At 39.1% G+C, this 27,697-nt stretch overlaps 1 protein-coding gene across 1 annotated transcript in view; it reads right to left on the bottom strand.

The window, feature by feature from the left end:
* Window positions 1-27,697, bottom strand: part of SUGCT (succinyl-CoA:glutarate-CoA transferase) — a 780,750-nt gene that overhangs the window by 681,281 nt on the left and 71,772 nt on the right. The window contains exon 7 of the mRNA XM_035026545.1: window positions 25,896-25,954. Coding sequence (XP_034882436.1) covers window positions 25,896-25,954 — 59 coding nt within the window. The remainder of the gene's footprint in view (window positions 1-25,895; window positions 25,955-27,697) is intronic.

Raw genomic sequence — 27,697 nt, forward strand, 5'->3', positions numbered from 1 at the left:
GGCTCTAACTCCTAGGATAAATGGGCAGAAGAGGGAATTAGTGATATAGAAGTCCAAATGATGGAAAATAAAGAAGCTGAGAAAAAGAGAGATAAACAACTACTGGATCACAAGGGCAGAATTCGAGAGATAAGCGATACCATAAGATGAAACAACATTAGAATAATTGGGATCCCAGAAGAAGGAGAGAAAGGGGCAAACGTATATAGGAGCAAATTATAGCAGAGAACTTCCCTAATTTGGGGAAGGAAACAGGCATCAAAATCCAGGAGGCACAGAGAACCCCTCTCAAAATCAATAAAAGTAGGTCAACACTCCGACATGTAATAGTAAAACTTATGAGTCTCAGAGACAAAGAGAAAATCCTGAAAGCAGCTCAGGAGAAGAGATCTGTAACCTACAATGGCAGAAACATTAGATTGGCAACAGACCTCTCCCCAGAGACCTGGCAGGCCAGAAAGGACTGGCAGGATATATTCAGAGCACTAAATGAGAAAAATATGCAGCCAAGAATACTATATCCAGCTAGGCTGTCACTGAAAATAGAAGGAGAGAGAAAAAGCTTCCAGAAAAAACAAAAACTAAAGGAATTTGCAAACAGGAAACCAGCCCTGCAAGAAATATTGAAAGGGGTCCTCTAAGCAAAGAGAGAGCCTAAAAGTAACATAGAGCAGAAAGGAACACAGACAATATACAGTAACAGTCACCTTACAGGCAATACAATGGCAATAAATTCCTATCTTTCAATAGTTACCCTGAATGTAAATGGACTAAATGCCCCAATCAAAAGACACAAGCTGGAAGTTGAGGCGCCAAACGTGGCGGCTAACTGCATCGAGGACTGTCCCAGGCTCACCTGCGCAAGGAGGGGCACACGTTCTCAGTGCAGCGTCAGAGCATCCGGGTGTTTCCTAGGGCAAAGTGAGCAGCTGCGACAGGAAAGATGGTGGAGGAGTAGGGGACCCTATTTCAACTGGTCCCCGGAATTGAGCTGGATATCTACCAGACCACTCTGAGCACCCACGAAACCCACCTGAGATGTAAGAAGATCTGGATCTCTACAAACAGCCAATCGCAGGGAGTTGGTTTCAAGGTGCGAAGCAGGGAACCGTGATTCCACGGGCAGATATCGGAGGATAAACAGCAGCGGAAGGGTGTCTGGCCGTGGGGATCCTACACCACCGGTGAGCGACAGCCTAGCGCGCTGGGGACGGGGCACCAACTCGCAGACCAGTAGCAGTAGGGAAAGGACTTTAGGGCAGCCCCCGGAGTGGAAACCCTGAGTGGTGGGGCCACACGTGCGAACTGGGAGCGGCTGGCGGTTTTAGAAGCACAAAGGGCAGAGACATGCTCCGACTTGGAGGCTGGACTGGGAGCACTGCGGAGGGGTGCACAACCCAGGCTGCTGCAGTTTATAGCAGCATGGACAGAAACGGGGATGGTGTGGCCTGGAGAGCTCACTGAAGAGGAGACTGATCTCTCTGCTCTGAGGCAGAGGGTTGGAAACGGTCTCTTCTGCTCTGACTCTTGGAAAAGACGTGGAAAGCTCCTAGGGAAAGCCGCCAGAGAACAAAAGCCCCAAAAATTGATTCCCACTGAGCCCACCCTTGCCACAGGGGGCAGGGCAACTCCACCCAAACAGGGTTGCTTGAGTAACACTGCAGCAGACCCCTCCCCCAGAAGACAGGCTGGGAAAACAAGAGGCCAGCAACCCTAAGGTCGCAAGAAAACAGATGCACCTTGCTTCGGTTCTGGTCAACAATTTGGACACTATACATTCCCTCAAACACCTATCAACAGAATGACTAGGAGGAGGAGCCCCCAAAATAGAAAAAACTCAGAGATTATGACTTATGCTGCAGATTTACAAATGGATGCAGATATAACCAAGAGGTGAGAGATGGAATTCGGGCTAGCAATTGTGAAGACAATGGCTAGAATGGAGAAATCAATTAATGGCAACATAGAGTCCCTAAAGGAAGAAATGAAAGCTGAATTGGCAGAACTTAAAAATACTATCAACGAGATCCAATCCAATCTACATAATCTAACACCTACGGTAACTGAGGCAGAAAAATGAATAAGCGACCTGGAAGACAATATAATAGATAAAAAGGGAAAAGAGGAGGCCAGGGAAAAACAACTAATAATCCATTAAAATAGAATCAGAGAAATAAGTGACACCATGAAGAATTCCAATGTCAGAATAATTGGAATCCCGGAGGGAGTGGAGAGAGAGAGAGGACTAGAAGATGTATTTGAGCAAATTGTAGCTGAGAACTTCCCTAATCTGGGGAATGAAACAAACATTCGAGTCCTAGAGGCAGAGAGGACCCCTCCCAAGATCAAGGAAAACAGGCCAACACCCCAGCATGTAATAGTAAAACTTGCAAATCTTAGAACCAAGGAAACCATCTTAAGGACAGTTAGGGTGAAGAGATTCCTTACGTACAGAGGGAGGAACATCAGAATAACGTCAGACCTAACCACAGAGACCTGGCAAGCCAGAAAGGCCTGGCAACACATAGTCAGGGTACTAAATGAGAAGAACATGCAGCCAAGAATACTTTATCCAGCAAGGCTGTCATTTAGAATGGATGGAGAGATGCAGCGCTTCCACGACAGGCAGAAGCTGAAAGAATATGTGACCACTAAGCCGGCCCTGCAAGAAATATTAAGGGGGGTTCCATAAAAGGAGAAAGACCCCAAGAGTGATATAAACAGAAATTTACAGGGACAATCTATAAAAACAACGTGTTCACAGGCAACATGATGACAATTAATTCATATCTTTCAATAATCACTCTCAACGTGAATGGCCTAAATGCTCCCATAAAATGGCACAGGCTTGCAGACTGGATAAAAAGACAGGACCCATCCATATGCTGCCTACAAGACACTTATTTTGAACCTAAAGATACATCCAGACTGAAAGTGAAGGGATGGAGATCCATCTTCCATGCCACCAGACCTCAAAAGAAAGCTGGGGTAGCAATTTTTATATCAGATAAATTAGATTTTAAACTAAAGTCTGTAATAAGAGACACAGAAGGACACTATATCATTCTTAAAGGGTCTATCCAACAAGAAGATCTAACAATTGTAAATATCTATGCCCCCAACATGGGAGCAGCCATCTACATAAGCCAACTGTTAACCAAAATAAAGAGTCATATTGATAACAATACGTTAATTGTAGGAGACCTCAATACTCCACTCTCAGCAATGGACAGATCATCTAAGCAGAAAATCAACAAGGAAACAAGAGCTTTGAATGACACACTGGAACAGATGGACCTCATAGACATTTACAGAACATTCCACCCTAAAACAACAGAATACACACTCTTCTCGAGCGCACATAGAACTTTCTCCAGAATAGACCACATACTGGGTCACAAATCAGGTCTCAACCGATACCAAAACATTGAGATTATTCCCTGCATATTCTCAGACCACAATGCTCTAAAACTGGAACTCAATCACAAGAAAAAATTTGGCAGAAATTCAAACACTTGGAAGCTAAAGACCACTCTGCTCAAGAATGTTTGGGTCAACCAGAAAATCAAAGAAGAACTTAAACAATTCATGGAAACCAACGAGAACAAAAACACATCGGTCCAAAACCTATGGGATACTGCAAATGCAGTCCTAAGGGGGAAATACATAGCCATCCAAGCCTCACTCAAAAAAATAGAAAAATCCCGAATTCACCAACTAACTCTCCAACTTAAAGAACTAGAGAAAAAGCAACAAATGATGCCTAAGCCATGCATTAGAAGAGAAATAATTAAAATTAGAGCAGAAATCAATGAATTAGAAACCAGAAATACAGTAAATCAGATCAACGAAACTGGAACTTGGTTCTTTGAAAGAATTAATAAGATCGATAAACCACTGGCCACACTTTTCCAAAAGAAAAGAGAAAGGACCCAAATTAATAAAATTATGAATGAAAGGGGAGAGATCACAACTAACACCAAGGAAAGAGAAACAATTATTAAAAATTATTATCAACAACTATATGCCAATAAACTAAGCAAGCTGGATGAAATGGAGGCCTTCCTGGAAACCTATAAGCTGCCAAGACTGAAACAGGAAGAAATTGACAACTTGAATAAGCCAACAACCAGCAACGAGATTTAAGCAGTGATCAAAAACCTCCCAAAAAACAAGAGTCCAGGGCCTGATGGATTCCCTGGGGAATTCTACCAAACATTCAAAGAAGAAATAATACCTATTCTACTGAAGCTGTTTCAAAAAATAGAAACAGAAGGAAAACTTCCAAACTCATTCTATGAGGCCAGCATTACCTTAATCCCCAAACCAGACAAAGACCCCATCAAAAAAGAGAATTTCAGACTGATATCCCTGATGAATATGGATTTCAAAATCCTCAACAAAATCCTCGCTAATAGGATCCAACAATACATTAAAAGGATCATCCACCACGACCAACTGGGATTTATCCCCGGGATGCAAGGGTGGTTCAACATTCGCAAATCAATCAATTTGATAGAACACATTAATAAGAGGAGGGAGAGGAACCATATGGTCCTCTCAATTGATGCAGAAAAAGCATTTGACAAAATACAACATCCTTTCCTGATTAAAACTCTTCAGAGTATATGGATAGAGAGAACGTTCCTCAAGTTCATAAAATCCATCTACAAAAAAACCCACAGCAAATATCACCCTCAATGGGGAAAAGCTGAGAGCCTTTCCCTTAAGATCAGGAACACGTCAAGGATGGCCACTCTCACCACTATTGTTCAACATAGTACTAGAAGTCCTAGCAACAGCAATCAGACAACAAAAAGAAATAAAAGGTATTCAAATTGGCAAAGAAGAAGTCAAACTGTCTCTTTTCTCAGATGACATGATACTTTATATAGAAAACCCAAAAGAGTCCATCCCCAAATTACTAGAATTCATCCAGCAATTCAGTAATGTGGCAGGATACAAAATCAGTGCACAAAAATCAGTTGCTTTCTTATACACTAACAACGCAACTGGAGAAAGAGAAATTAGAGAAATGATTCCATTTACAATAGCACCAAAAACCATAAGATACCTTGGAATAAACCTAACCAAAGAGGTAAAGGATCTATACTATAGGAACTACAAAACACTCATGAAAGAAATTGAAGAAGACACAAAAAGAAGCAAAATATTCCATGCTCATGGATCGGAAGAATAAACATTGTTAAAATGTCTATGCTACCCAGAGCAATCTATACCTTCAATGCCATCCCAATCAAAATTCCAATGACATTTTTCAAAGTGCTGGAACAAACAATCCTACAATTTGTATGGAAACAGAAAAGACCCCGAATAGCCAAGAACATGTTGAAAAAGAAAAACAAAGCTGGGCGCAACACGTTGCCCGATTTCAAGCTATATTACAAAGCTGTGATCACCAAGACAGCATGGTACTGGCACAAAAACAGACATATAGACCAATGGAACAGAATAGAGAACCGAGAGATGGACCCTCAACTCTGTGGTCAAATAATCTTTGACAAAGCAGGAAAAAACATGCAATGGAAAAAAGAGAGTCTCTTCAATAATGGTGCTGGGAAAATTGGACAGCCACATGCAGAAGAATAAAACTCGACCATTCTCTAACACCATTGACAAAGATAAACTCAAAGTGGATGAAAGACCTCAATGTGAGACAGGAGTCCATCAAAATCCAAGAGGAGAACATAGGCAGTAACCTCTTTGACTTCCCCCAGAGCAACTTCTTTCAAGATACATCTCCAAAAGCTAGTGAAACAAAAGCAAAAATGAACTTTTGGGACTTCATCAGGATAAAAAGCTTCTGCACAGCAAAGGAAACAGTCAACAAAACAAAGAGGCAACCCACAGAATGGGAGAAGATATTTGCAAATGACACTACAGATAAAAGGCTGGTATCCAAGATCTATAAAGAACTTATCAAACTCAACACCCCAAAAACAAATAATCAAGTCAAAAACTGAGCAGAAGATATGAAAAGACACTTCTCTGAAGAAGACATACAAATGGCTAACAGACACATGAAAAAATGTTCATCATCATTAGCCATCAGGGAAATTCAAATCAAAACCACATTGAGATACACCTTACACCAGTTAGAATGGCAAAAATGGACAGGGAAAGAAAACAAATGTTGGAGAGGTTGTGGAGAAAGGGGAAACCTCTTACACTGCTGGTGGAAATGCAAATTGGTACAACCACTTTGGAAAACAGTGTGGAGGTTCCTAAAGAGTTGAGAAATAGAGCTACCCTATGACCCAGCAACTGCACTACTGGTATTTACCCCAAAGACACAGATGTAGTGAAAAAAAGGGCCATATGCACCCCAATGTTCATAGCAGCAATGTCCTCAATAGCCAAAATGTGGAAAGAGCCAAGATGCCCTTTAACAGATGAATGGATAAAAAAGATGTGGTCCATATATACAATGGAATATTACTCAGCCATCAGAAAGAATGACTACCCAACTTTTACATCAACATGGATGGGACTGGAGGAGATTATGCTAAGTGAAATAAATCAAGCAGAGAAAGTCAATTATCATATGGTTTCACTTATTTCTGGAACATAAGGAATAGCATGGAGGACACTAGAGAAGGAAGGGTAAAATGGAGCGGGGGGGGAATTGGAGGGAGAAATGAACCATGAGAGACTATGAACTCTGAGGAACAAACATGGTTTTAGAGTGCAGGGGGGAGGGGGGATTGGTTAGCCTGGTGATGGGTATTAAGGAGGGCACATATTGCATGGAGCACTGGGTGTTATACGAAAACAATGGATCGTGGATCACCACATCAAAAACTAATGATGTATTGTATGGTGACTAACATAACATAATAAAATTTAAAAAAATAAAAATAAAAAAATAAAATAAAAAGTGAAAATGTTGTTGAAGGAAATTAAACACAACTTAAATTTAAAAAAAGACACAGGCTATCAGCTTGGATAAAAAAAGAAGACCCATCAATATGGTGTCTGCAAGAGACTCATTTTAGACCCAAAGACACCACCAGATTGAAAGTGAGGGGGTGGAAAACCATTTACCATGCTAATGGACACCAAAAGAAAGCTGGGGTGGCAATCCTTATATCAGACAAATTAGATTTTAAACCAAAGACTATAATAAGAGATGAGGAAGGACGCTATATCCTACTTAAAGGGTCTATCCAACAAGAAGATCTAACAACTGTAAATACCTATCCCCTACCATGGGAGCAGCCAATTGTACAAGCCAATTAATAACAAAAGCAAACAAACACATTCACAACAATACAATAATAGTGGGGGACTTTAACACCCCCGTCACTAAAATGGACAGATCATCTAAGTAAAAGATAAACAAGGAAATAAAGACTTTAAATGACAAACTGGACCAAACGGACTTCACAGATATATTCAGAACATTCCATCCCAAAGCACCAGAATACACATTCTTCTATAGTGCCCAGGGAACACCTTCCAAAACAGATCACATCCTACATCATAAATCAGGTCTCAACTGGTACCAAAAGATTGGAATCATTCCCTGCATATTTTCAGACCACAATGCTTTGAAACTAGAACTCAATCACAAGAGGAAAGTCGGAAAGGACTCAAGTACATGGAGGCTAAAGAGCATCCTACTAAAGAATGAATGGGTCAAGTGGGAAATTAAAGAAAAATTTTTAAAAATTCATGGAAACAAATGAAAATGAAAACGCAACTATTCAAAATCTTTGAGATGTAGCAAAGGCGGTCCTAAGTGGAAAGTATATAGCAACACAAGCCTTTCTCAAGAAACAAGAAAGGTCTCACAACCTAACCCTACACCTAAAGGAGCTGGAGAAAGAACAGCAAATAAAGCCTAAACCCAGCAGGAGAAGAGAAATAATAAAGATCAGAGCAGAAATCAATGAAATAGTAACCAAAAGAACAGTAGAACAGATCAACGAAACTAGGAGCTGGTTCTTTGAAAGAATTAACAGGATTGATAAACCCCTGGCCAGACTTATCAAAAAGAAAAGAGAAAGGACCCAAATAAATAAAATCATGAATGAAACAGGTGAGATCACAACCAACACCAAAGAAATGCAAACAATTACAAGAACATATTATGAGCAACATTTATACAATCTGGAAGAAATGGATGCATTCTTAGAGACGTATAACCTACCAAAAGTGAACCAGGAAGGATCAGAAAATCTGAGCAAACCCATAACCAGCAAGGAAATTGAAGCAGTAATCAAAAATCTCCCAAAAAACAAAGCCCAGGGCCAGATGGCTTCCCAGGGGAATTCTACCAAACATTTAAAGAAGAATTAATATCTATTCTTCTGAAACTGTTCCAAAACACAGAAATGGAAGGAAAACTTCCAAACTCATCTTATGAGGCCACCATTACCTTGATCCCAAAACAAGACAAGGACCCCATCAAAAAGGAGAATTACAGACCAATATCCTTGATGAACATGGATGCAAAAATTCTCACCAAAATACTAGCCAATAGGATCCAACAGTACATTAAAAGGATTATTCACCACGACTAAGTAGGATTTATCCCTGGGCTGCAAGGTTGGTTCAACATCTGCAAATCAATCAACGTGATACAATACATTCACAAAAGAAAGAACAAGAACCATATGATCCTCTCAATAGATGCAGAAAAAGCATTTGACAAAGTACACCATCCTTTCTTCATCAAAACTCTTCAGAGCATAGGGATAGGGGGTACATACCTCCATATCATAAAAGCCATCTATGAAAAACCCACAGCAAATATCATACTCAATGGGGAAAACTGAGAGCTTTCACCCTAAGGTCAGGAACACGGCAGGGATGTCCACTATCCCAAAGCTATTCAACATAGTATTAGAATTCCTAGCCATGGCAATCTAACAACAAAAAGAAATAAAAGATATCCGAATCAGTAAAGAAGTCACCCTCACACTCTGCAGATGATATGATACTTTATGCGGAAAACCCTAAAGACTCCACCCCAAAACTGCTAAAACTCACACAGGAATTCAGTAAAGTGGCAGGATATAAAATCAATGCACAGTAATCACTGGCATTCCTATACACCAAGACAGAAGAAAGAGACATTAAGGAGTCGATCCCATTTACAATTGCACCCAAAACCATAAGATACCTAGGAATAAATCTAACCAAACAGGCAAAGGATCTGTACTCAGAAAACTACAAAATACTCAACAAAGAAATTGAGGAAGACACAAAGAAATGGAAAAACGTTCCATGCTCATGGATTGGAAGAACAAATATTGTGAAGATGTCAATGCTACCTAGAGCAATCTACACATTCAATGCAATCCCCATCAAAATACCATCCACTTTTTTCAAAGAAATGGAACAAATCATCCTAAACTTTGTATGGAACCAGAAAAGACCCCGCATAGCCAGAGGAATGTTGAAAAAGAAAAGCAAAGCTGGCGGCATCACAATTCCGGACTTCCAGCTCTATTACAAAGCTGTCATCATCAAGACAGTATGGTACTGGCACAAAAACAGACACATAGATCAATGGAACAGAAGAGAGAGCCCAGAAACGGACTCGCAACTCTATGGTCAACTCATCTTTGACAAAGCAGGAAAGAATGTCCAATGGAACAAAGACAGTCTCTTCAACAAATGGTGTTGGGAAAATTGGACAGCCACATGCAGAAGAATGAAACTGGACCATTTCCTTACACCACACACAAAAATAGACTCCAAATGGTTGAAAGACCTCAATGTGAGACAGGAGTCCATCAAAATTTTAAAGGAGAACACAGGCAGCAACCTCTTCGACCTCAGCCACAGCAACTTCTTCCTAGTAACATCACCAAAAGCAAGGGAAGCAAGGACAAAAATGAACTATTGGGACTTCATCAAGATAAAAAGCTTTTGTACAGCAAAAGAAACAGTCTACAAAACCAAAAGACAACCAACAGAATGGGAGAAGATATTTGCAAATGACATATCAGATAAACGGCTAGTATCTAAAATCTATAAAGAACTTATCAAACTCAACACCCAAAGAACGAATGATCCAATCAAGAAGGGGGTTGAAGACATGCACAGACATTTTTCCAAAGAAGACATCCAAATGGCCAACAGACACATGGAAAAGTGCTCAACATCGTTCGGCATCAGGGAGATCCAAATGAAAACCTCAATGAGATACCACCTCACACTAGTCAGAATGGCTAAAATTAACAAGTCAGGAAACGACAGATGTTGGCAGGGATGCAGAGAAAGGGGAACCCTCCTACACTGTTGGTGGCAATGCAAGCTTGTGCAGCCACACTGGAAAACAGCATGGTGATTCCTCAATATGTTGAAAATAGAGCTACCCTATGACCCAGCAATTGCACTACTGGGTATTTACCCCAAAGATACAAATGTAGTGATCCAAAACAGGCACGTGCACCCCAATGTTTATAGCAGCAATGTCCATAGTAGCCAACCTATGGAAAGAGCCTAGATGTCCATCAACAGATGAGTGGATAAAGAAGATGTGGTATATATATATATATATGTATACACACACACACACACACACAATGGAATATTATGCAGCCATCAACAAAATGAAATGTTGCCATTTGCAACAATGTGGATGGATCTAGAGGGTATTATGCTAAGCGAAATAAGTCAATCAGAGAAAGACAAGTATCATATGATCTCACGGATATGTGGAATTTGAGAAACAAGGCCGAAGGATCATGGGGGAAGAGAGGAAAAAATGAAACAAGATGAAACCAGAGAGGGAGACAAACCATAAGAGACTCTTAATCTCAGGAAACAAACTGAGGGCTGCTGCAGGGGAGGAGGGTGGGAGGGATGGGGTGGCTGGGTGATGGACATTGGGGAGGGTATGTACTATGCTGAAAGCTGTGAATTGTGTAAGACTGATGAATCACAGACCTGTGCCCCTGAATCAAATAATACCTATGTTAATAAAAAATTTTAAAAATACTACCATATGAAGAACAAAGTAAAACCATAAAAAAAGTCTTCATTCAGGTGAAAACCAGTCACACAAAATCCTAGACTCTGCCATGTTTGTATTCCAATTTCAAAAACAAAATCTGTAAATTCTGAACTGCTACTTTTTAAAACTTTAGATAAGCAAAAATGGGATATGAAGGGAACACAATGGGAAACAAAGTATAAAAGCAACATTCTCCATGCAAAAATACCAAAATGAATACCAAGCATCTGGAGTGAATTTATATTCCATAATATACAACTATAAAGGGCACCCTAGACCAGGCTTCCAGTATTCCACACAATAGTTTTTAAACCACTGGTATCTCCAGCACTAAACAGGCCCCCTGCAGCAGAGAAAAGCTCCACCAGAAGACAGGAACGCTGGGTTCCGTGAACCACCTGTTATCTCAACAGGAAGTCAAGAGAAGGAATTAAGTTTCAGTCCGCTCTCAGTGAGGAAAATCAGGTGCTCAGGAATCTGGCCAGAGCCCAAATCCTTCAAATGGGACAAATCAAGGGCCCTCACCATCAGCACAACTCTAAAGGGAGTCTTCTAAATAAAGGCCTGGGGGAAAATATGCTCAGAAAAACAAACAACTTGCTCAATAAAAGTGCACCATAATAGTGGCCTTGTGATACAAATTCTTTTGTTCAGTTTACAACAAAGAGGAGGCATAAATACCTAATTACTTTAAATTACAACTTCCAAGTATTTCTTTTAAAGAGAAATAGGGGCACCCAGGTGGCTCAGTCCATTAAGGATCTGACTCTTGATTTCGCTCAGGTCATGATCTCACGGTCGTTAGATTGAGCCAGGCGTCTGGCTCTGTGCTGGAAATGGAGCCTGCTTGAGATTCTCTCTCTCCCTCTGCCCCTTCCCCCACCTTGAGTGTGTGCATGCTCTCTAGCTCTCTCAAAAATAATTAATTAAATTTTTAAAAATAAAGAGAAATATAGTTATTCTCATGGAGGCAGTATGGCATAGTGAATAAGGATGAGTTTCAGGACTGAAAAAAACCTGGATTCAAATTATTGCTCTGCAAACTACTAAATCTTCAACAATTTACTTGATCTCCCTGAACCTCCATCTATGTCCTCATCCATAAAATGGCAATATTCACGCTTATCGCATAGATTTCTTATGACAATTTTATTTGATAAGACAGCATAAGCAAAGTGCATTTTACATTGAGAGCTAAATATACTTCATTAATAAATATGCATTAATCAATACACTAATAATATAGTAGCTTACCTTTTCCACAAAATATTGAGAATAACAAGAAGAAAACTGCCTTGAAGTATGTTGAAATGATGAGAATAAATACTCTAAGCATTGCAATTATGTTGTTAGTAACACATAAAAATTGAAAGTTTTTGTACTTGGAAACTTATATTTGTTCATTTTAGAAAAGAAGCTGACAATAATAGAATATGTTTTTTTTCTTATAATACTGATGAGGGATAGAAGTAGAAAAATGTTCATCTTTAGCCTGGAAGGCTGACCTATAGCCCGCATAGTTTCTATAAAGATCAAATATGTGCTGGTTGCCACATTCTTAAAGGGTCTCATGACTGCTTGTACATCTCACTGATAGTTCGCATCAAACTGAATGATAAGCACCAGAGAAATCTTGCAAAACTATTTTACAAGTAGAAATTCGAAGAAGACGTTTATGATCTAATACTCCCTGCACGTCCCCTCCCCCTTGAGCACTAAACATATAACCACCAGCTTCATACAGCAAACAGTACAGCTCTTTCTGCCCATGGGTCCTGTCCCCGTGCTACTTAAATAAACTTATTAAGTTGCACCATTCAGCCTCCCAAGAATTCTTTCTTTCTTGACCATTATACTTGACCATCCTGCAATAATATGAGTCAAAAATTACTCCACCTTTTCATCTTACACTTAACCTTAACTATTTGAATACTGACTATCAGGACTATCAACAAATATTTCTGACAATAAATAGAAAGTTTTAAAGCAGGGAACTAATATTATCAAATGGTATTTTGTAAAGCTTACTCTGTTGGCAATGTGAAGCGTGATTTATTAATAATTTAATAAAGAGCTGAAAAAAATGGTAAGCATATCCATATAGTTCTTTTTAGTTTTATTCTAGCTTTATAATTCCAAAATAACCATGATCAAAATCCAAATTAAAGAGAAAAAAATCTAAGCATGTCAGTTCTATTGTATGTTCAAGTAATGTGGTGAGGAAAATTAAGGAGGTTATGGAAAATCAGAGAGGAACACTTCACATTCATTCATTCTTTCCCTCGCTTTCTTTCTTCTCTCTATTTGTCAATCTCTCTGTCTCTCCCCTCCCACCCCCTTGCTCACATTTATTTTAAGGAGCAACCTCGCCATCTTGTGGCTTTTATGAACATTGACTATAAAGTTTGCATTTCCAGACAGAAGCAAAACTGTGAGGAAAACAAACCTTAAAAAGATTTCTTCTTTTAATATCTGCCCTGAATACTAGATGATCTGGCCTTCCCGCTCCTGGCTTCATTCATCTTTCTTATTATGTCCAACTGTGTTTTCTTTTTCTCCTTAACTTCCAAGTGCTTAGAAAGCAGGAGGTCCCACTGGTGCTTTTGCTTTGTGTAACTCCTATGACACCTCCCACGGTGCTCAACACGCTGTCAAAGGTTAACCTTCTGAGGGCCAAACCGCCCTTGGACAAACTGGAGAGAAGCTATGAACTCTCCCCACAGAAGAAAATAACTGAACATGTTTCGAATCCCATTCGTGCACCCCTGGTGAAGAGGCAGATCAAGGGCCCTCGGCAAGCAATCACTGCAGGCCCACAGCACCTCCATGAGCAGCATAACACTCCCGAGAGGGATCAGTTCAAGGACAGCTGTGAGGCTTCCGAGCAACCGAGCGCTCCAGCATGAGGCTTTGACCTGATCATAAAAAGAGAAGAGGGAACAAAATAAAGCATCTCTCATCTAGCCTCTATCATTAGCCTCCTGCTTCTGGTCTCCCTCCCTCATGCTTGCCTCTTGTGATCATAGTGATCTCCCTAAAATCTAAATCAGAGCATACTACTTTCCTGCCTGGCGCTTTCTACGGGCTCTCTAAGTCACCTAGAGTAAATCCAAACTCTTTATCCTTGTGTCTTAGTCATTGTCTGCTCTCGGGACTAATCACATCAATTTTCCCACTGCCCTCTACCTTGAGTCCCGCTGGTCTTCTTGCTGTTCTCTGAATACACCCACACCTTCTTTCCATCCTGGAGACTTTGCACTACCTAGAATGTTCTTTCTTCCCATCTTCACATGGCTGGCTACTACTGATTATGTGATCCTATAACACATCCTCCTCAAAGAGGCCTTCCCTAACCACCCAATCTAACATAGGTTTCTAGGAACTCCTTAGCATTTTATCATATTTTCATTCTCCCTAAAGCACTTATCACTATCTGATATTTAACTTTTCAGATCAATATATGTCTCTTCTCTAGAATGTTACCTGTGACGGAGGTGTATGTTCTCTGTGATATCTTCAGCACCTACAATAATGTCTACCATTATCTCAGCAAATGTGTATTAAACAAATGAATGAATATAAATAAATAAGTTAGGTAAATAGAAATAACACATCTTCTACTGGCTATAAAACAAAGATTAAACTGTACTTCCTCTGGTAATACCTGCAATAACCTCTTTGGGGCTTGGGGGCAAGAACAATATGGGAAGGTCCAGGCAATTAAATTTCCCAGGTTCAACCGCTGACATTCCCCAAGAGTCCATATACATCTTTGGCCTCCTCTCTTATTTTCAGTGTTCTCTAATGAATTTCATCCTTACCACAGCTCCAAACAAGATACTGGCAACACTCTATCTAGAATAATAATGACTATTTATCAAGTTATTATGTATTAGACACTGGTAGATGTTTGTCCACTAGGTCACTTAATTCACATAAAAACCTTACGAGTTAGGTACCATTATCCCCTTTTTACAGCTATAAAATCTGAAGCTTAGAAAAGTTAAGTGACCTGTCCAAGGCCACACGGATAGGAAGTAGCAGAGCTAAGATTTTAACCCAAGTCTGAATCCTTATACATAAAGATGTTTGTGTGTGTACAGACATCTCCACCAAAAAAGCCCAAGATACCACAAGCTTAAAGATGCCCTAAACAGAAAGTATCATCTCACCTCAGTCCCCCCAACAGGCCACCTCCAGACTGCTCCTTCTCCCATATGCACTTCACTGAATGAAACTTCACTCACACATCTGCACAATCCAGAAACCTAAGAATCATCCTGGACTCTTTTCTTTCAGTTCCTGCCCATATCCAATTGGTCACGAATTCCTTCTTTGATCTTCTAACCAACTCTCAAATCCATCTAAGCAATAGCTTACTTACTGGTCCCCGCCTCAGTTTATTGTTCACATTGCTACAAAGACCTTTCAAATATGTAATTCTGATCAAGTCATTTCCCTTATTAAATTCTTATTAAGTTGCCCTACAGGATAAAAATTCCTTGGTATGACAGACTGAGTCTTTTGTGACCTGGCCCCTAACTACCCCATACATCTTACCTCCTGTCACTCCTCCAAAACAACTCATACTTAGTATAGCTGCTCTCCAAATATGCAAGGCTCTTTCATTCCTCTGGGCCTCTGTACGTGCCATTTTACCTGTGGTCCCCACCTCCCCCATCTGTCTAGTAAAGATAATCCCCTTCAAGATACAGACTTAGTCGATAATGTGCTATTATGGACAATAAAGGAGGTTTCAAAGAGGACTACTATCTATCCTGTTAATGAATTCAAAAACAAAACAGGAGTATGTTTAAAGCTAATATCATGCTATTCACTAGATAGGTAATACTACTATTCCAGCAACTACAGAAACTCCAACGATGGATTATTTACCTGAAAGAAGATCAGAAGGCAATAAAATATTTTACAATAAATAAAGTAATCCTTCACAATACATATAAATACAGTTGACTTCGAGCAAGACAAGTTTGAACCATGCGGGTCCACTTACATGCAGATTTTTTCCAATAAATACAGCATAGTACCATAAATATATTTTCTCTTCCTTATGATTTTCTTAATAAAACTTTCTTTTCTCTAGCTTACTTTATTTAAGAATACGGTATATAAAAAATATGGACATACAAAATATGTGCTAATTGATTGTTTATGTTATTGGTAAGGCTTCCAGTCAATAGTAGGCTAGTAGTAGTTAAGTTTTAGGGGCCAAGTTATATGCAGATTTTCAACTGCATGGGGGGTCAACACCTCTAACCCCCACATCTTCAAGGTCCACTGAATCTGGACTTTGTTTCTTTCTTTGCTCATTTTCTCATGTATAAAATGTTTCTGAATCTAAAATGATACATTATGAACTACTGATGGATTTTATTTTTAAAAAAATATTTATTTTCTTATCTGTCCACTGGAAAGGCCTAGAACCAAAGACTAACCCAGTGGCAATGAGCATTCCTCTATCCAGACTGTGGTCTCTAAATGCCATTTCCTACTAAATGGCATTCCATGGAGAAATGGTTGATTCCAGGATGGGGCAGGGAACATACAAAATTCACCTAGAATATCTTGTTACACCAGAAATCAAGGAAGCTATCAAAGAATACTGGTCATGTCAAAAAAAAAGGCAGAATCCATACCTAAAAAGGCCCGCAATGGCCAAAGATGAAATCATTTTGAGTATGAATAAAAGTAATAGCTGCATCAAATATGTTAAATTCTGAAAATTCATAATGATATTTTTTTAAATCATCAGTCATCCTTGGAGAATAAGAGGGAATAAATTCATTATTATGACAACTGGTATTAAATAAAGGGAAAGAATTTACATGTATCTTGCCTTTACTAATCAAAGCTAATCAAGTAGCTAATGAGAGGATATCCTTTTATAGAAATTTTCCAACCAACGTATGAGGAAGCAATGACAGAATTAGGATATTATCATTTTGTAATTGCTAATGAATTAATAGATCTAGGCAATCATCATCAATGATTTCTAACATCACAAAGAGAGCAATAGCCAGCCTTTATGTGCCTCCTAGTGGAGCTACACATCACCTCCTATGAAATATTAACAAAAAAAAATCAAACCAAAATCTGAGCAAGCCTACAGATGTCAATTTTTAAAGAACAACAACGACAAAATTAAACATTTGGGAATGTAATCAACAAAATTCAAACAATTCAACAAGACAAATAAACTGGTCTTTTAGGTAAATAAGTTACAAGAAAAAAGAGATTGAGGAGGAACTATATAAATTAAAGATTTAAGAAACATCAATCAGTTGCAGGGTGCCTGGGTGGCTCAGTCAGTTAAGCATCTGCCTTCGGCTCAGGTCATGATCTCAGGGTCCTCAGCCCACATCAGGCACCCTGCTCAGCTGAGAGTCTGCTTTCTCCCTCTCCCTATCCCTCCTGCCCCCCGCTCATGTGCCCTCTCTCAAATAAATAAAATCTTAAAAAAAAAAAAAAAAGAAACCTATCAATCAGTTGCAATGACTAGACTTCATTTGGATCCCAATTCAAAATAACAAACTATAAAGAGAAAGAGGGAGAGAATCGGGGCAATTTAAACACCAATTGCATATTTAATGATATTAAGGAATTATACTCATTTTTTTATTTACATGTATTGGGTGTTGTGCTTTAAAAAGAGCCCTTTTCTTTTGGATATATCCTGCAATATTTAGAAATGAAATTATATAAAATCTGAGATTTGCTTTTAAATAATCAGGGGAAGGAGAATATGTGGGATTATAGACAAAATAAGACTGGCCATGAGGTGATCGTACATGTACCTCAAGAACCATTATACTAAAAAAAAAAAAAAAGAACCATTATACTACTCTCTCTACTTTCATGTAACTACATTAAATGTCAAAAAAATAAATTTTTAATGATATGAAAATTTCACTTTGTACATCTAAAAGTACACCAAGGAATATTAAAGCTGAATGGGTCTGGGGTAAAAATTTTGGCTTTACAGATGTGAAAACTGAGGCCCACAGAGGTCAAGTGACTTATCCAAAGTCACAAAGCCAATCATTAGCAAAACTAGAACGAACACTCAAGATTTCAGTTTTCCGATCAGGTTCTCCATCATCTGAACAGGGGGGTTTTATTCTATTGAAGAATCTTCTTAGCCACTTTCTATTTTAGACAATTATTTCAAGAATAATAGCTGACATGTACAGAGCACATGATATGTGCTGGGAACCGTGCTGGAGCTTTGTGTCACGTCATCACAGTGCCACAAAAAGTACATGAGGTACTTGAATTACTATTGAGAAAAATGAAATTAGGAGAGACTAAGTGCCTCACCCAAGGTCACACAGCTACTCACCATGATTCTGTAAGTCATCATCAAACTGTGGACACTCATTACTGTGTAATCACTTTTCCAAAACATTGCCATGAATATAAACAGTTCATACATTGTTCCAAGACCAAAAATATGATATATTTTTTTTTAAGATTTTATTTATTTATTTGACAGAGAGAGACACAGCAAGAGAGGGAACACAAGCAGGGGGAGTGGGAGAGGGAGAATCAGGCTTCCCGCCAAGCAGGGAGCCCGATGCGGGGCTCGATCCCAGGACCCTGGGATCATGACCTGAGCCGAAGGCAGACGCTTAACGACTGAGCAATCCAGGCGCCCCAAAAATGTGACATTATTAATCATTAGGTTTGCTGTCTCAATAACCTTTGAAATTAGATCCTTCAACTCTATCACAGAGAGAGGCAGCAAAACTGGTTGACTAATTGTACAGCACCTAAAGCATCTAAAATATAATACTAATAAGCATGAGTTCCTAGTCAGAAAGGGTAAGTAAATCTGTAAGTTAAGCAGTATTCTGCCATGCAGCAAAAGCATACTAAGAAAAAACAAAATAAAAAAAAGTTTGCACTGATGATATCTGTCTTTACCACAGAATTACCACTTTGTTCTACAATATACAATTTGATGATGTTAATACATAAAAGTGTGTTTGTTTAAAAATTGTTCCTTATGCATAGGTTTCATTTTCCCCAACTAGTTAACATAACAGTAAGCACACATTAAGCACTTAATGAACATCTGTCACCTGACTGTGCATATTTTTGTATTTTACAGTATTTCATGCATGCCTATGATATTCTTCACATAAACTATCAAAATAAATGTTTTTATAGGACTGACAGGAGTTAGGGATAATTGGGTATCAAGATACTGTCTTGTCTATAATATACACAATGATTTTTATGGAAAAGTTAATACTTTTCAATACTTCTATCATCAAACTGGAATTTACAATTCAAAGAGTTTCATGATCATGTCAATATATCCTGCTAAAAATGACTTTAACTATACACACACACACACACACACAAAATTATCCTAAATCTCAGAAGACTTATTCAAGTACAGAAGGAAAAACACTATTATAAACCAAACTTATATAATGAAAATAAATTGTAGAATTTGTCCTCAAATCAAGAATTCAAATATAGGAACGCCTGAGTGGCTCAGTCGGTTAAGTGCCTGCCTTCAGCTCAGGTCATGATCCCAGGGTCCTGGGATCAAGCCCCGCATCGGGCTCCCTGCTCAGTGGGGAGTCTGCTTCTCCCTCTGCCTGCCGTTCCCCCTGCTTGTGCGCACTCTCTCTCTGTGATAAATAAATAAAATCTTTAAAAAATTTAAAAAAAAAAGAATTCAAATATATTTTCATGGGATCTAGTCTAAAGAAATTATATTAGCAGTTATATCTATATCCCAAGAGTCAATTTTCTATAAGCAAATGCAGCTAACATTCTGATAAATGCCCCATAAAATCATTAAACAATAATAGAATTACTACTGCTATGTATTTTTCATTTTCAGGTATAAAATCAAATTTTAAATGTCAGAAATATAAAACATACTCTGCGAGTAGAAAAGAAAATAAAAATTCAGCCAGACTCTCACATAAAACCAATTCCCTATAGCTAGATTCCCACACCCCAAATAGCAGCACTATGTCAGACTATGAAAGAACATTCTAGGCAAAGAACATAAAAATGTTCAGTACTGACCTCTTTTGAGAGACTAAACATCATCTCAAATCAAATCCAGATAAATGGGTAACTCAACTGAGTAACAAATTAGCAAGAATCACCTTTAGCCTTCTTTCATTGCCAAGAGAAAAATACTCAATTAAGTACAGTCTATATCTTTATTTAATAGAGGTCAATGAAACAAAAAGATAACAGTAACCCAAAGAAGAAAGATGTCAAATAAAATCCAGTAATCCTTGAACTGCCCAAAGTTGGGAGCAATTAAAGTCTTTCCAAAAGTGCAGACTTCTAGGTAAGCAATGTTGCCGAAACAAGGAAATATGTGTATACAACAAATCCAAAAGCAGGGAAATAACAAGAAATCAGGATAAATAGTATATAACATGTAATGGCACTGGTGAAAATAATCATTTGTAGAATAAACTGAAGGAAGCTTTAAAAGGTTTACAGTTAATAGCACATCTAGTGCTCAGACCTTGTTTTTTAAATACCATTCTCCACTCAATGGAACCAGGGCTCCTTGGAGAAAGGGTCGATTCCAGGATGAGGACAGGGAAGGAAGGGGGACATAAAACAGGATAAACCTAGAACATCTCATGCCATAAATTTAGGAAGTGCTCAAAGAATAGTGAGGACATATCAAAAGGACACAGGGGACATCCTGAAGGTATTCCCACTGGCCAAATCTGGGGCAATCTGAGCACCAAAATAAATAACAATAAAGGATTGGAACCGATTGAATAAAATATGAATTCAAGAGTGAGCACTGATATAAATAAAGGAAAGGGAAAGCTCTTCCCTGTTGTAGAAAGGGACACTTTTATTACTCTTATTGGGTTCATAAAAAAATGTAGATAGATGATGGATTATTAGATAGATAGATAGATAGATAGATAGATAGATAGATAGATAGATGATAGATAGATAGGTAGATAGATAGAGGCAGAAAGAAGGTTCAAGCAAAAGTATTTGTATATTCAAGTCCATGAGATAATAAACTATAAGTAATGAGTTCTAACACACACCTGAACACCATTTAACGTGCCCTTGTGCTTGAGGAAGAAGAGGAAGATAAAGAGGAAGAGGAGGAGGGGAAGGCAGCAACAGTGAAGAAAGAATAGCTACCATTTCCTGAACACTTCCTTGTAATAACCCTATACTAACCTTATAATAACCCTTTTTTATAACCCTAAAGTTTACAGATGAGAAAATTGCACTTGGAAAGGGTAAATAACTTATCCAAATCCACATAAGCAGTAAGTGACAGAGCCAACATTTCAACCAGTCTACTGTATAGGGGACAAGCCCCCTGCTCTTTTTGCTCTGCTTTGATCCAAGCAGTTCAGCTTTATTTGTGTTAGGCTTCTCTATAAGATACTTGAGGAAAAGGCTAAGTAGCTTTAAAACATTGTATTACACTATTCTCCCTCACAATGCTCCTAGATATCTCCCTGAAGCTTCAATGAGAGGATCAGTTGTGAAGACACAAGACCGAGGCTATAAAGAGGTCAGGACCAGCTAAGACCAGTGCCTTGAAGCAAAACTTCAGGTAGGAAAAGAACACCCACCACAGTGCTCAAACCCAAAATAGGAACCCGGATAGTCATTTCATTTCTAGTAAATCAGTTACAACATTTTTTTCCATTAATGTTGATTTGATAAGTATCTACTGAATATCTACGATGTAAATGTTACTTACAAGAAAATCAGTAGCATTTAAGAAAAACCACTGGTGTCCAGTAATGACAGAATCCAACTCTATGTAGCTTCCCCTTTTGCTAAGCATAGTTTCTAATGCATCCATGGTTGGGCATATGCTAGAAGGGGTGGGGGTGGAGGAAAATGAGAAGTACAGTCAGTGGGGAATGTCTTACTTAATTGGTACTATCATGGTGACCTAGGCTTGGCAGGGGTTAAAAGCCTACTGGTTTCATAGAGCACTTCAATGGCTTCTTCAAAGACCTCCCCTACTCCATCAGTGGGAGTCTCTCACCTCCAGGGTCTCTTTACACTGGAGAATCTCTCTTTCCCAGCTAATCACGTATGTTCCCCCCTCAGCCACAGACATCATTAGTACACCACCAGCTTCCTTCTGCCCTCTTGGACAGGATCTAAAGCAGTCACACAGTGTTTTTCTCTTTCTCACTCTGATCCACAGGAAATATTGGCAAGACCACAGCGGCTCCCAAACCGCAGCCCTCCAGACATCCTCTGTCTCCCTAAATATCTCAGGCATGAATCACATATCAATCCACTTATCTACCCGGCTCAAAGGAACAAACACTAAATCCTCCCAGAGGTCCCAATCAAGGTCCTTTCCTTTGGTTTAAGATGATAAATTTGCAGGACTATTTCTTTGGAAACTATAAGTGTTGGATTAAAATTTTTTTAATTTAAAAATGAGTATGGAATTGCACCAAAATCATACATAGTTATCTCAGGGTGGTGGCATTGTAACTCATAATTATGTCCTTTTTTGTAGTCCTCTATTTTCAGAATTTCCCACAATAAACATTTATCCCTTTTGTGACTGACAAAAAGCAGTAACAGATATTTTAACTAAAGAAAAACATAGATAATGTAAATATCTGGTTTATTCTATAATTAGATGTCTAATGAACAATAGTTTTAAAGTATACTTCCCAATATTAAAGGAAAGCTGCTTTTCTTTTTCCTAAGTGCATGGCAAATGTCAAGAGGAGCTCTAACTATACTCATCTATGGTATCTCCACCAATGGTAAAGACTCTGACTCAAAAAAAAAAAAAAAAAAATTGCCCAGTTACTGTATTCCCACTATAAAACTATGGTTTATGTCAATAAACTGAACTTCCTCATTGTCTGAACTAAACTCACATTAAGATGAATTACATTTTCTTTCAAGAATCCAAACAAGGGCAAAGGAAGATGATTCCAAACATTTTGTGTCAGGAGGAGTCGGCCTAGGTTCAACATTTTTCTGTGGATAATCCAAAAATAAATAATTTAGAATTTACCATGCTAGAATAAGAAACCAAGGTGAGGCTAAAATTATTTTGTAGGAAATAGGTATTTCTATTTATTTATGGAACTGTGCCAGGAATAGAAAACTTCCCAAATTATATGAGAAATCACTGCATAAAAAGTATCCTCTGTTGCAGCCCTCAGTTAACTGTCCTTGATGAAGTGATTAGAGACTTTCAGATTTTGTCATCTCCACATGCAACTTCGATTAAGCAGTTCGTTCCTCCATCATCACTCAGGGACTATCACTTGGCCTGATGGTCTGATAGCCTGAAAGTACTTGGTAACAGACTTATCACAAAGTTGTGAACCAATGCCAAGTTTCCTCCTGATACAGTCAAGTTCCAAAGCCAGCTTTATGCTTTTAATTAATACTATCTTTGCACCAGATGTAAATAAATATCTGGAACACTCTGGGAATATCATTAGACCCAGATGAAATATCAGGGTTCTTCTAACTTCTGAGTTAACATGGCAACAGCCAGGCCACTTTGCTTTCTTTCAACATCCCATCAAAATACCTATGGAGAGATATAGTAAAGATCAAAACTGGGGGGGCAGGGTAGAGAGGGGGAGGAAGAAAGAAAGAAAAACTTTGAAGGGAAGATAACATCACCGACAATGTTTAATGAAGAATTTCCACTAAAAGCATCATTGCAAAGGATTAAGAAGCACATTCTTGAGTGATACATCATATGCATACTATTCTGAACCAGAACCATACAGACCACCTTCAAATAAATAGGAAAAAAAGAAAGGGTTTTTTTTCCCCACATGTTCCTATGCTAATGAAAACCAGCCAGAGATTAGGGTAGACTTCCTTATCTTTACAAGGTCCTAATTAATTAATTGATACTTTTTATGAGGCAGTGAACAGAAGATTAAGAATTCTAAGGCAAAAAGTTTGGTCAAAGGGATTTTTTTAATAAGGTTCCTTTTCATTTCTACATTAAGTTATTATCTGCAATGGTTTCTTTCAGTCCTTTGCAGATAAGGACTTTTTTTTACTTTTGTTTTCTTGTGTCTGCTTGATGTTTGCTTTACACATGCAAACATCAGTCACCACCCCCACAACCAGCACGCCCAGTGTGGAGAGGTTCAGCCATGGAAAGTCTCCACACACATGGCCTGCTCCCTGCCTCTCAAAGAGACAAGGTGACCTGATATTTATACTTGTGATGACTGATCATCCAATGACAATTAATGAGTGATATCCTATTACAAACCTTCTTTTCTCATGGAGCACTGGGAGCCAGGCTTCCTCTATTCTGTAATAGAAATATTACTACCACAAAGTAGTACATGTGCATAGTTCCCTGAACAGTAAATAAGCATCTCTTGCTTTCATCCCTTTCTTTTAAATTGTGTGAACTGTCCTCTTGGAATGAAACTCCCTAACCATGCATGACCAACTCGAGGGATGCTAGTGACAGGTTTTCAAGGACATCTTTTTCCAGAAGGATTATCACATAACAAGTGGCCAAACATCTCTGTCCACAAATACAAGATTTTCCAAGAGTACCATGGCACAGTCAGTAATTCTAGAATCTATAAACTGCATTAAAAAAAAAAAAGAAAGGGGCACCTGGGTGGCTCAGATGGTTAAGCGTCTGCCTTTGGCTGAGGTCATGATCCCAGGGTCCTGGGATCGAGCCCTACATCGGGCTCCGCATAGGGCTCCCTACTCAACGGGGAGCCTGCTTCTCCCTCTCCCTCTACTGTTCCCCCTGCTTGTGCTCTCTCCCTCTCTCCATCAAATAAATGAATGAATGAATGAATGAATGAATAAATAAATAAATAAATAAATAAATAAATAAATAAAATTTTTAAAAAAAAGAAAGATCTCCAGAACCAGAATTTGGGTCCTCCATCAGTCCCATTCACTTTTCTGTTTCTATAACCATTCAAATTCCTACAAATTTCCAGTACAAAAGAGAGGAGAAATTGCATAATGGTTGGTAGATGGACAGGATACCAGGATGCTTTGATACCTAAGCAAAAGCATTGTAAGCAGAAGTGAAGACAAGAGAATTTCTGGAAGGAATTCAGGGTTGGGAAGTTGCCTGGGGATGGGGTGGGAAGGGACTTCACATGATATCTGTGGCCCTAGCTTCATCATAGTATCAGGCAATAAAAGCAAGAGACTAAAAACCTCAGCGCAGCAAACCTCTAGCTAAATTCAGATATGGATTCTATGAACAATCAGCCATGCGATCTAGTGTTGAGAACAGAGAGACACCAGCATCCAAGTGGAGAGAGTAGAAGAGAACACTCCACCAGCAACATCCTTGCATGTGGCCTCCCAGTGCCGTTATCCTTCCTTCCTCCTTGCAGAAAGAGGGTACAGGGGCACCTGGGTGGCTCAGTCGTTAAGCATCTGCCTTCAGCTCAGGTCATGATCCCAGGGTCCTGGGATTGAGCCCCACATCGGGCTCTCTGCTCCGCGGGAAGCCTGCTTCTCTCTCTCCCACTCCCCCTGCTTGTGTTCCTGCTCTCTCTATCTCTCTGTGTCAAATAAATAAATAAATCTTAAAAAAAAAAAAGAAAGAAAGAAAGAGGGTACAGATAAATTATAACACCCTTCTGAAACAAGTTTAGCCGGCTTGTCCCTTCATGCTTCCTTTTTTATTTAAGTACAATTGACATACAATGTTATATTAGTTTCAGGTGTGCAACAGAGTGATTTAACAATTCTGTACATTACTCAATGCTCACCAGGACAAGTGTAGTCACCATCTGTCACCACGCAACGTAATTACAATATTTTTGACAATGTTCCCTATGCTGTGCTTTTCATTCCTGTGAGTTATGTATTTTATAACTGGAAGTTTGTACCTCTGAATCTTTTTTACCTGTTTCGCCCATCTCCCACCCACCTCCCTTCATGCTTTCTTGCAAGCTATCTATGTATCTGCACCAAGAAAAGAAAAATGAAAAAAATTTTTAAACAGTTTTGTTTCCCAAAACAAGTAAAGAAAGTAGAACAGGGCTTTCCTATGGATGGAAATTGTCAGTAAATTTCACTTTTGATCCAGTATCTCTGTCCTACTAAAGATAATTATAACCAGCTCTTTCCTAAAAGGTCTGGGCTGTGGGTTGTGGTCACCTACCTCCACTTACTAATGGAGGAACAGCCGTTCCAAAATCCAGAGCCATTCAAAACACAAATGTTCCAAACCCTCAGCTATCTCTAAATATTATTTGCATTTGATAAGAAATAAATGACAGGGGCGCCTGGGTGGCTCAGATGGTTAAGCGTCTGCCTTCGGCTCGGGTCATGATCCCGGGGTCCTGGGATCGAGTCCCACATCGGGCTCCCTGCTCCTTGGGAGCCTGCTTCTCTCTCTGCCTCTCTCTCTCTCTCTCTCTGTCTCTCATGAATAAATAAATAAAATCTTTAAAAAAAAAAAAAAAAAAAGAAAGAAATGACAAACAAAACTTTTTGACTAGCTCTTGTCTGTTGGTATCCTAAAAGTTCTGCATCATTGTGGTTAAAAATATCAATGTATAATATAGCTCAGAAAAAGGGAGACATCACTAATTTTGATTGACTCGAAAATATCTGCCCATGCTAGAAACTTTGGAGATCCTTCCCAGTCCTTTACCTCATTCCCCACATCATCAAGGCCTATCAATTTGACACCTGGATTATCTCCTAGATTACACATTCCCTTGTCTCCAAACAGCCTTTCCATTTTAAGTCTCAGTGTAGACCTAAGACATGCCTCATGAAGAACATCACTGTAACCCCAACCTCGGCTCCCAGTCCACAATTCTGACACACAAAGAGGCACAGATCACAACCCTACTTAAAACTGTCCAATGGGTTTCTGGGCACAGATAGTGAGCTCTCCCCATTCTGACAGAAATAACCAAAGAACTACAAAAAATGGGGGAAATCTGTAGCTGTGGCCTCCAAATTATTAGGACCTTCTATTACACACATTTGAAATGGGATTAGTTTCAACATAGGTCTAGAGTGTAGATATGTAACTCACCCCCGTAAGCTTCCTTTCCTCACAGGAAAGCAAGAGTAGAGAGTATGTAGTGATAAAGGCAGAACAGCAAGACTGCCTGGTTCAAAGTCTGGTTCCACTGCTTACTGGCAGGGCAATCCTGGACAAGTTACTGAACTGGCAGAATGATCCTGAACAAGTCACTGAACCGGCAGGGGGATCCTGGACAAGTCACTGAACCAGCAGGGCGATCCTGGACAAGTCACTGAACCGGCAGGGGGATCCTGGACAAGTCCCTGAACCAGCAGGGGGATCCTGGACAAGTCACTGAACCGGCAGGGCAATCCTGGACAAGTCACTGAACCAGCAGGGGGATCCTGGACAAGTGACTTAACCTCATTGTGCCTTAGTTCTCTCTCTTAATACATATAAAGTGACTAACAGTACCTAACATTCCTTATGTTCAATAATTGCTATTATTATCCCACTACAGTGTAGAGTGCATGAAGGCAGGGATTTTTCTGTTTCATTCACTGCTGACTTCCCAGGGATAGAAAGGCCTGGAAGGAGGAAGGGCTGTGGGAAAATGTTTGCACCATACCAGTGTTTTCTCTACAGATCTGCCTCAGAATGAAATTTTCAGAAGGAGAAGGCATGTATCTTAGTGGTCAATAACAAAATGGTTCTGTTTGGTTCAA

The sequence above is a fragment of the Mirounga leonina genome, unplaced genomic scaffold (assembly GCF_011800145.1).
Source record: "Mirounga leonina isolate KUSES-001 unplaced genomic scaffold, KU_Mleo_1.0 Mir_199, whole genome shotgun sequence".
Classification (NCBI taxonomy): Eukaryota; Metazoa; Chordata; class Mammalia; order Carnivora; family Phocidae; genus Mirounga; species Mirounga leonina.